General features: G+C 43.2%; 1 protein-coding gene across 4 annotated transcripts in view; it reads left to right on the top strand.

The window, feature by feature from the left end:
• Nucleotides 1-10,179, top strand: part of Nsd3 (nuclear receptor binding SET domain protein 3) — a 115,343-nt gene that overhangs the window by 89,610 nt on the left and 15,554 nt on the right. For all 4 annotated transcript variants that reach the window (XM_031339349.1, XM_031339348.1, XM_031339350.1 and 1 more), the window contains 4 exons: nt 2,027-2,183; nt 6,059-6,261; nt 6,833-6,945; nt 7,357-7,626. In XM_031339349.1, coding sequence (XP_031195209.1) covers nt 2,027-2,183; nt 6,059-6,261; nt 6,833-6,945; nt 7,357-7,626 — 743 coding nt within the window. The remainder of the gene's footprint in view (nt 1-2,026; nt 2,184-6,058; nt 6,262-6,832; nt 6,946-7,356; nt 7,627-10,179) is intronic.

Raw genomic sequence — 10,179 nt, forward strand, 5'->3', positions numbered from 1 at the left:
AGTTTGATTTTTTTTTTTTCTGGTTTGTTGGTTTTGTTTTTTGTTTTGTTTTGTTTGCATAGCACAAGGTAGACCAATCATGTTTTCATTTTTGTCTTTATCTTTCTATATTTTGAACATTTCTGTCATGACAGATTTTACCGATTTCAGGTCTGTATTTCCTCTGAAATAAGACTGAACATTTAGAACCATTTACATTACCACTAAACATGACCAGCCAACTTCCACGGTGGTGCTAATAATCACATATCCTCTAAGGCTGTCTGCAAGACAGGCCTGCCTCTCGATCAGTGCATTCCAGTGGACTTAAACAGCTCTGCAGAGCCTGGCGGGGGCCGCATACACCTTTAATCCCAGCACCCCACAGGAGAAGCAAGAGGATCTCTGTGAATTAGAGGCTAGCCTGGTCTACAGGGCTAGTTCCAGGACAGCCAAGGCTACACAAAGAAGCACTGTCGTGAAACAAAAACAAAACAAAACCCCCAAAACATCCAAGCCGCTGGAAAATTGAACCAGTTAATCCCACTGATACCTGTAATCAAAGGAAAAACTGCTAATGTAAAGGCTGGCAGAGGAAATACAGTTCTCTGGTCCATCACTGCTAATGTAAAGGCTGGCAGAGGAAATACAGTTCTCTGGTCCATCACTGGTGTGCTTAGGTTCCCTTTTTTCATGTAACAGTTGAGGTTTGAGGGTGCAAGAAGACAAGATTTCTGGAAATCTTTAAAAGGTTAGAGCATGCGATTTGATCAAGTTGTATAGAAGGCTCTGAATCTTTTGCCTGTGAGATTTTAAATCTCTTGTTGGCTGTAGAACTGACTAGTCAGTGGAAATGTCCTTTGTCTTCAGTGGTGGCCTTTCTGGTACCTGCCCCATACCCCCTCATTTTTATTTGTTTGCATTCATAGTGTTGTTCTGTTTGTTGCACCTGTTTTGGTTTCAGAGAGAGGGCTTACTGGAGACCTGAGAGGGCAAGCTTGCACATAACCCTTTATTCTGCACTGACAATTACGTAGTTCTGTGTTGTAAAGCATTGGTTCTCAAAACTGAGTCAGAAAAACACACGAAAAATTCTAAGCATTTTTGGAAATTAAAAGAATTATACATTCATACAATATAGGGCTATATGAGTTTACATTTGGCTATGACTAACTGTTCAACATGCTAATACTTGCTTTGCTTTTGGATCATAGTCTCTAGCAGTTATGTATTTCTTTGGTCAGTACAAAAAGGAGAGCTGGGCATGGTGGTGTGTGCCTACAATCCCAGCACTTGTGAGACAGGCAGGAGGATCCCTGATGGGAGGTGTGAGCTACATAGTAGATTCCATCTCCAAAAAAAGATGGAGGGAAAGTCTTCCTCTTGAAATGCAAGTTTATTTGTGGCTGTATGATTTTAAAAATGTAGGTCATAATTAGGAGAAAGAACTCATGGTGATGAAACAGTTACGGACACTGCTGTATAGCCTGTTAGATTGCCTGTGCACTGGGAAGGAGTACTGCTGGAGCTGCGGTGTGAGAATCTGTGTTCTACCTTTGTATTAGAAGAAGAAAATAAGTACTGCTCAACTATTAATTATTTTCATACTTGGCTGATGTTATTATAAAGGGATTTAGTTAATTGTGATAGTGGATTAAAATAAAAATGATTATTACTTTCTTTCCTAGCTGTAAAGAACAAAAGAAAGCTATTTGTTTGAAACCCTATTTTCGAATCTACATGGGCTAATGAGGTTCTGTATCTCTTGTGATATTTTAGCTAGCCAACACCAGATCCCCCAGTTGCTCAATTCTAAAGGAGCACAGGCTTGGCATTTTTATTCTTACTCAAAAACTTTAAGTTTCTAGCTGCTGAAGTCTTAAAAACTAGCTATTTCATTCGTTTCCTATTTTAATCCATTACTGTGGACACGATTCAGGCGCTTTGCGTCCCAATTGAATAAAGTCCAGTGTACTTAAGAGAGAACTGTTCCTTCCTTCCTTCCTCCTTCCGTTTCGGGGTTACTAAGGCTGTCTGTCTGTTTAAGGTGGAAGATTGCTCTGCTGTGAATCGTGCCCAGCTTCCTTCCACCCAGAATGCCTGAGCATAGACATGCCGGAAGGCTGCTGGAACTGCAATGACTGTCAAGCTGGCAAGAAGCTGCATTACAAACAGATTGTTTGGGTCAAATTGGGAAATTACAGGCAAGTTCTCCAAGCACAAATAGGAAGTTCTACTGTTGCAGCGGGGGTCATGATCTGCACGGAATGTGGTTAGCACACAGGCAGGAGACAGGCCCGGAAGACAGGAACAGAGGGCTCAAAGACAAGGGCCATTGGTCTGAATTTTTAAGGGGATGGCAAAGGTTATTTTGCTCTTGAATTTTTGTTTTTGTTTGTTTGCCTTTTTCTTTGAGAGTGGGTTTTTTTCTTTGCTTAGGTTCTGAGAATTATGCACTACTAAAGTTTGCAATGAAAAGATTTACAAAAAGAATGGAGATTTTGTTTTCTTTGTAGCTTAGTTTTAAATCGGTTTTAAATTTCTTTTTATAAATGACTTATTTATTTATTTATTTATTTATTTATTTATTTATTTATTTTGTGTGTATGAGTGTCTTACCAGCCAGTACACCTGTATCTCGTGTGTGCTTGCCCGTGGAAGTCAGGTGTCAGATCCCCTAAGACTGAGTCACAGACAGCTTTGAACTTCCATATGAGTGCTAGAAATTGAATACAGGTCTTCTGGAAGAGCAGTAAGTGCTTTAACCACTGAGCAATCTCTCCATGCCTTTGATTTCTAATTTCTAATGAGATTAAGAGTTTATAGCCTTATCAAAATAGATCCATTCAAAGTTTTTTGGTTTTGTTTGTTTATCTGTTTTACAGACAGGGTTTCTCAATGTAACAGCCTGAAACTTGCTGTGTAGACCAGGCTGGCATCAAACTAACAAGAGTCCACCTGGCTCTGCCTCCAGAGTACCTGGATAAAAAACTTGTGCTGCCACGCCCTGTTTGGTTCTAAACCAGGCCTACTATGTTCAAGTAGCCCTAAGCTATGTGCAAAGAGTGCTTTATTTTCTTCATATAAACTAAAGAGTAAGATTACTCCAAAAAGGGCTATTTGTTTGTATCTATGTATTTATTATGTCGGGGCATGCAAGTGCCACAATAGAATTTTAGAAGTCAGAGAAGACCATTCCGGAACTGGGTTTCTCCTACCCAAGAGAAACTCAGGATGCAAGTCCTGACAACAGCAGCTCTACCTGTTGAGCCACCACACCACCTCAAGCCTTAGTTCATAAAGGCATGAGAACAGGGGCTACAGAGACGGCTAAGAGCAACTGCTGCTCTTAGCCTGTGTTCAGCTCCAAGCATCCATGTCAGAAGGCTTACAGCCTCCTGTAACTCCAGCTCAGACAGTCAGACATTCTCTCCTGGCCTCACACATGTGCATATGTACACACAAAAAATAAAAACATAAAATTTAAAAAGAGAGAGAGATTAACATTATTTAAAAACATACTCCTTTATGATAACTTATTTCTCTGCCGATGCCATGAGCCAGTTCAAGCCATATTAGAGAATATAGCAGGTTTATTGAGAAGCTGTTCTTGGGCCAGGTGAGTTGTCTTGGGGAAGGGGAGGGGGAAAGAGAGTATGCAATCGGGGAAAGAGAAAATGCAGAGTAGGGGAGAGAGGAGAAACGGAAGGAGAGACCAAGTTGTCTGGATTATGTAAGAAAGAGCCTTTGGGGGAGGGGAAGTTCAGGGCAGAGGGCAGGATATGCCCTGTAACAGGTAAGGACTGAAGGAAGCTGGGAGAACCTGGAGGCCAGGTCCAGCTTGATATGTAAAATACACACCTCAGCTTCTTGTCCTGGGTCTGAACCCAACATGTTAAGGCTTTAATATTTTTATTTATTTTTCATTATTTTATGTATATGGGTGTTTTGCCTCTGTGTATGTCTGTGTGCTATATACCCAGGGAAGCCAGAAGAGGGAGTTAGGTTCACTGGAACTAGAGTTACAGATGTCTGTGCACAGCCGTGTGAGTGCAGGGAATCTAACTTTCTCTGGAAGAGCAGCCTGTGCTCTTAGCTGCCAGGCTACCTCTCCAGGCCCTTCTTTAAGATAATTAATAGCCTTGATATGTGTTAGGATTGTTATTGTGAGGCAGGGTCTCACCGTGTAGCTCTTCCTGGCCTGGACCATATGTCCACCAGATGTGTACCAGATTGCCTCCAGAGTGCTAATAGTAAAGGCACGTACCACCACATCCACCTTAGTGGTTTTTTTAAAGATAGGGTCTTACTGTATAACTCTGGCTGGCCTCAAACTCGGTGTCCAAACAAAGCTGATGTAAACTAAAGAGATTGAACTCCCTCTGCCTCCTGAGTGCTGAGATTAAAGGTATGTACCATTGTATCAGGAATTCTATTGGAATTCTGAAGAAAATGTATTTCTAGATAATTGAAACCATATTATAAGTTTTTTGCATGAAGAGATGAGTTTAAAGAGCATATTAAACATAAACGTATGTATCCATGTTTTTCCATGTTATTTTCCTTTTGGAGGATAGGACAGAATCTTCCTGGGCTAACTAAGCTCTTGGCTTAGGTGATCCTCCTGCCCCAGCCTCTCAAGTGGGTGAGGCCGCCATTGTTGGCACTGTTCCTTGCTTTGTTGTTGTAGGGATTTTGTATTTTTGACTTTTGTTTTTGTATTTTTTTTAAATGGGAGCTGGAGAAGTGCCCAGCAGTAAGAGCACTGAGCTTCTGCAGCGGCACTCAGACTGTCTGTAACTCCAGTTCCTGATACATGCCTAGCACACACAGAGTACATCCATGTAAGCAAAACACTCAAACACATAAAAATAAACCTTAAAACATTTCGTGTGTGTGTGTGTGTGTGTGTGTGTGTGTGTGTGTGTGTGTGTACTTTAAGTGTAGATCTGGATAAATCAGTCTTCTTGTTTCCAGTTTGGTTTATAGGGGCAGACTCTTCCCAGGTTAGCCTGTGACTTGGGATGCTAATGTCTCAGCTTTCGAAGGACTGAGGTTAAAGGTGTGCCCCACCACCACCACCCTGCTGTACAGTGTGTTCTTAACATTTGGGGAATACATCTAATGCTGATAGTCTCCGTGACGAGAGCTTAGGGGAGATGTTTTTTCTGCTCGCATCCTGTGTTTATCAAGATGAGTTGATTCTAGAATGCTGCCATGAAGCCTAGAATATCAGATCAGGAGGCTTCCCCTGGTTGATTAGAGTCAAGAAATGCTGACTTGCATGTAGTACTTACACTTTACTATGGCAGTGGCTTATTCTCAAAATAATCCCTTTGGCTGCTAGAAATAATCCTTCATTCCTCAAAAGATAATCTTCTCTGCCTGGGAAGGTATTACGTACATCAAGTTTGGGAAAGTGTGAGCTTTCTATAGCTAAAATGGGCTGGAATCATATTAGTTAACATCCCAATTCCAGAGCTGGGAAATGGGTCTGTTGTCCTTCTCATATTAGAGTTATAACTGATATGTTTGTGATATATATTTTATAAGTTTTAAATGTTAATCTTTTAAAGAAAGAAACCACATTGGCCAGGCGGTGGTGGCACACACCTATAATACCAGCACTTGGGAGGCAGAGGCAGGTGGATTTCTGAGTTTGAGGCCAGCCTGGTCTACAGAGTGAGTTCCAAGATAGACAGAACTATACAGAGAAAACCTGTCTGAAAAAACAAAAACAATAAAAAAGAAACCATGTAAAGTTGATAAAGCCTACCTTGTTTAGTCTATGTTCTCTATTATGTTAATTCATCAATAGTTTTTTGTGGTCGTGGTGGTTTTGGTGGGGAGGTGGGGTTGAGACAGAGTCTCACTAAGTAGTTCTTGCTGTCCTAGAAACTCACTACATTGATCTGGCTGGCCTTGAATTCAGAGATTCCCTTGCATCTACCTGGGATTAAAGGCATGTAGCACCATGCTAAGTGAGCAGATTAATTACTGTGTGTTTCAGAATTTGAACCCTTCTCTCCTAGCTCTGAAGAAGAGGGTGAGGTTTTGACTTTCTCAATTTTGTTCTCAGATGGTGGCCTGCAGAGATTTGCAGTCCTAGGTCTGTGCCGCTGAACATCCAGGGCCTTAAGCATGACGTGGGGGACTTCCCTGTGTTCTTTTTTGGTTCTCATGACTACTACTGGGTCCACCAAGGCAGAGTGTTCCCTTATGTTGAAGGAGACAAGAACTTTGCTGAGGGCCAGACTAGCATTAACAAGACCTTCAAAAAAGGTAAGTTGGACCATGCTTAGAGCTCAGAACTAACACTCAGGTGTGTAGTTCTTACTTGTACACGAAGTTCCTGCCACTTGAGAATGTTCATCAGGCACTGGGACTTTACACCCATAAACTTTGTGACAGCAGGACCAGGTTTGAGATGTGTAAAGCCTGAGCACTGTGCTGGGTTTGGTGTCTTTTAATCAGGTGAGACTCCTTTACCACAAACGAGTAGGAGAGGCTTCCCAGGAAGGCCTTAGGGCCTTCGCATGACAGAAGTCTGCCTTCCTGAGTAAGGGTAAAATTAATTTAAATCTCGGATAGGATCCACAAGCGCTCTTAATAGGGTCACTTAGAGGTCTTTGTCACTGATGTCAGTCAGCACTGTGCTCTGACGCATGTACAAAGCATAGTATTTGGTGCTAATTTACTATTTCCTCTACAATGGTGGTGACTGGTGATTTCCAAAACATAATTTTAAAAAGTAAACCTCAGGCCAGAGCATGGTAGGTGGTAAGATTTAACTTCCCACCCTAACGGGGTGCGCTCGCCTTTTGATACCGGCTTGCCCTGCTCTTCTTGTCAGCACTGGAAGAAGCTGCAAAACGTTTCCAGGAGTTGAAAGCCCAGCGTGAAAGTAAGGAGGCTTTGGAGCTGGAGAGGACCTCCAGAAAGCCCCCTCCCTACAAGCACATCAAGGTAAGCACACCTCCCTGCTGCGCCCTGATAGTCGCCCTCTCCTTGGTAAGCCACAGCCCCAGGAGCCATGGCTTACATGGTAATCCTGTTCTGTTTCTACCAGAGTATCCTGCAGTGAGATGAAGAGATAGATCTTTAGCCCCCTTTTTCCAGACTTCCTTAATAGCTTATTGTCTCTTGATTTCAGGTATTAAATTTCATCAGTCTGTGGCAAGCGGGTGGGGGGGGGGTGGGATGAGACTTGACATCAAGCTTCAACCTTTTTGTCTAGTAAATAGACATAGTTATTGTTCCTAGTTTATTCTAAACAAATCATGATAAAGATCTTTGCACAGTCATGTCACAGTGCTCTGATGTTTAGTTCACAGATCCTCACCTCTCCCACCCTTCTCTTGCTCTGTTGTCTCCCAGGCCAACAAAGTTATAGGGAAGGTGCAGATCCAGGTGGCTGACCTGTCGGAGATCCCCCGCTGTAACTGCAAGCCCGGTGATGAGAACCCATGTGGCCTGGAGTCGGAGTGTCTGAACAGAATGTCACAGTATGAGTGTCACCCGCAAGTGTGTCCTGCTGGGGACCGCTGTCAGAACCAGTGCTTTACAAAGAGGCTGTACCCCGATTCAGAGATCATCAAAACCGAGCGGAGAGGATGGGGCCTCAGAACCAAAAGAAGCATTAAAAAGGTGATGTGACGGCCGCACAGCTGCCCTTGTCTCTTGGGATGCTTCAGTTGAGGCATGACATGGCTACTTACGACAGAAAGTTGGGACTTCTCAAGGTTTGCACTTGCTGAGGGAGAAGAGGGCAGGAAAGTATAACAGAATACACAGCTGTCACTGTCATTTGATGAGCCTGACATGGAAGGGGCGTTGTGCTTTTTGTGTTTGTTTTTTTTTTTTTTTTAATTATTAAGGGAAATAATTCAAACATATTTTCTTGTTGTTGCTTTTCATGGCGGAAAAACATGTCAGAGAAGCAACATAATAAAGTTGATTACTCACCAGGGCAGAAACTAGCAATTTCTCAGAACTTTGCTGCAGACTCAAGTCATTAGCCATAAGTGTGACCAAATCACCAAGGTAGACTGTAACTGCAACAACAGTCTATCGTGTGTAGTCAAAGCTCGTTAAAGGCCTCAGAATATATGTGCAGGAATGGTAGAAGCAGTTGAAATATAATATAACTCTAAAACTTATTTTTATTTTCACATCTTGAGACAATTTTTTTTTCCCACAAGACTCTTTTAGCACAAGAAATATATACCAGTTGGAGAAATATTTTAAAGCCAAAGAGCTCAAAAGAAAAATTAAAATCTCTAGTAAACCCTACTTACTCAAATAGTGGGTCTCAGCTTTTAGAGTGCCTGAGAATCTCCTGTGGCTCTTATCTAGAAACCAACTGTGGGGAGAGTGGTGTGTGCCTTTAATCCCAGCCCTTGGGAGGCAGAGGCAGACAGATCTCTGTGAGTTCAAGGCCAGCCTGATCTACATAGTGAATTCTAGGACAGCCAAGGCTAGATAGTGAGACCCTGTTTCAAGGAAAAAGAGAGACAGAGACAGAGGGAGAGAGAGAAACCAGGAGCTGGAGACATCAGTAGCTCCGAAGCATTCATAACCCCAGTCCTAGGGCATATGGTGCCCTCCTCTGACCTGGGTACCACCAGGCACATGTGGTGCACATATATACACACATGTAGGCAAAGCACTCATATACAGAAAATGAGAAATAAATCTAAGCAATGGAGATGCCAGGGAGATGTGGCGAAGCCTGCTTCCTGCTCTCACAGAGGACCCAAGGGACAGAAGCAAACTGAGCCTGTACACTCGTCATGAAGACTGGGAGGTAACAGGACATGAGCCGAGGTAGGTAGCCAAGAGCCAGGCCTAAAGCAGTTCTTTAGGCAAGAACTACCAGATGGCTTTAGCAGGGCAGCTCACTGTCATGACACACTGGTTCTCTATTACTGTACAGAAGTATTACCACAAAGCCAGGAACCTCAAACTGGCTGTGCTGCTCACACTTGAGAGGCTGAAGCAGAAGGATCACCAAGAACTTGATGCTGGCCTGTTCTGTATAAACTTGGAAATTATGGCCTATCCTTAAAAGTAAGACACCATCTCAAAAACAGAACAAATTAGCAACTTAAGGGCTGGAGAGGTGGCTCAGTAGTAAGAGCACTGGCTGCTTTTACACGGGACTCAGGTTCAATTCGCATTACCCAGCATCCACATGGTGGCACACAGCCATCTGTAACTTCAGTCCCAGGGGATCTAACACCCTCTTCTGGCCTCCATGGGCACTGGACCTGCGCATGGTACAAGGACAACAGCACACACAGGAGTTAACAGTGTAAACATGAGGCAAGGTTCATTATCACAGTTGACAGGGGTCATGGGTCAGTCAGGCTATGCTCAGCTAGATTCTCTTTTAGGATTGCAAGGAGTCAGCCAAACTTACGTCCTTAGCTCACTCAGGGAAGGACCCACTTCCCAGCTTACCTGTATAGAATTTTATTCTTTGTTGCTGTGGTCTGAGGACCTCTGCTCTTGGCCAATAATGATTTTTTTTAAATCTATTTATTTACTATATATAAGTACACTGTAGCTGTCTTCAGACACTACAGAAGAGAGCATCGGACCCCATTACAGATGGTTGTAAGCCACCATGCTGGGATTTGAATTCAGGACCTTCAGAAGAAGAAGGCAGTGCTCTTAACCACTGAGCCATCTCTCCAGCTCAAGCAATAATGATTTTTAACTTTGAGTGGTTTCCCCAGTTCCTTGCTTCCTAAGGTTTCCAACATAGGCATAAGAGGGACTCCACTCAGCATGACAGACATTGAGATCTTAGACAGCAAGGTCTTGTTAGCCCATGCATGCCATCACTGCTGCCACATCCTCAGAGGAGGGGATCACAGGGTGAATGGTATGAATCAGAAAACAGGATCTGGGGCAACCTTGACAACTTGGCATATTTGGAATTTTAAAGAACAAGTTTGCCTAGAGAATGGAGGGTTTATGAGAAGGCAAAAAGTGCTAGGATGGAGACTGTTCGAGCAGTCTAGAAGAGTGATATAGACACAAGGCCAGCAGGTCTGCAGTCCAGGAGAGTGGTATAGACACAAGGTCAGCAGGTCTGCAGTCCAGGAGAGTGGTATAGACACAAGGTCAGCAGGTCTGCAGTCACAGGAGAGTGGTATAGACACAAGGCCAGCAGGTCTGCAGTCACAGGAGAGT

The sequence above is a fragment of the Mastomys coucha genome, unplaced genomic scaffold, assembly GCF_008632895.1.
Source record: "Mastomys coucha isolate ucsf_1 unplaced genomic scaffold, UCSF_Mcou_1 pScaffold22, whole genome shotgun sequence".
Lineage (NCBI taxonomy): Eukaryota > Metazoa > Chordata > Mammalia > Rodentia > Muridae > Mastomys > Mastomys coucha.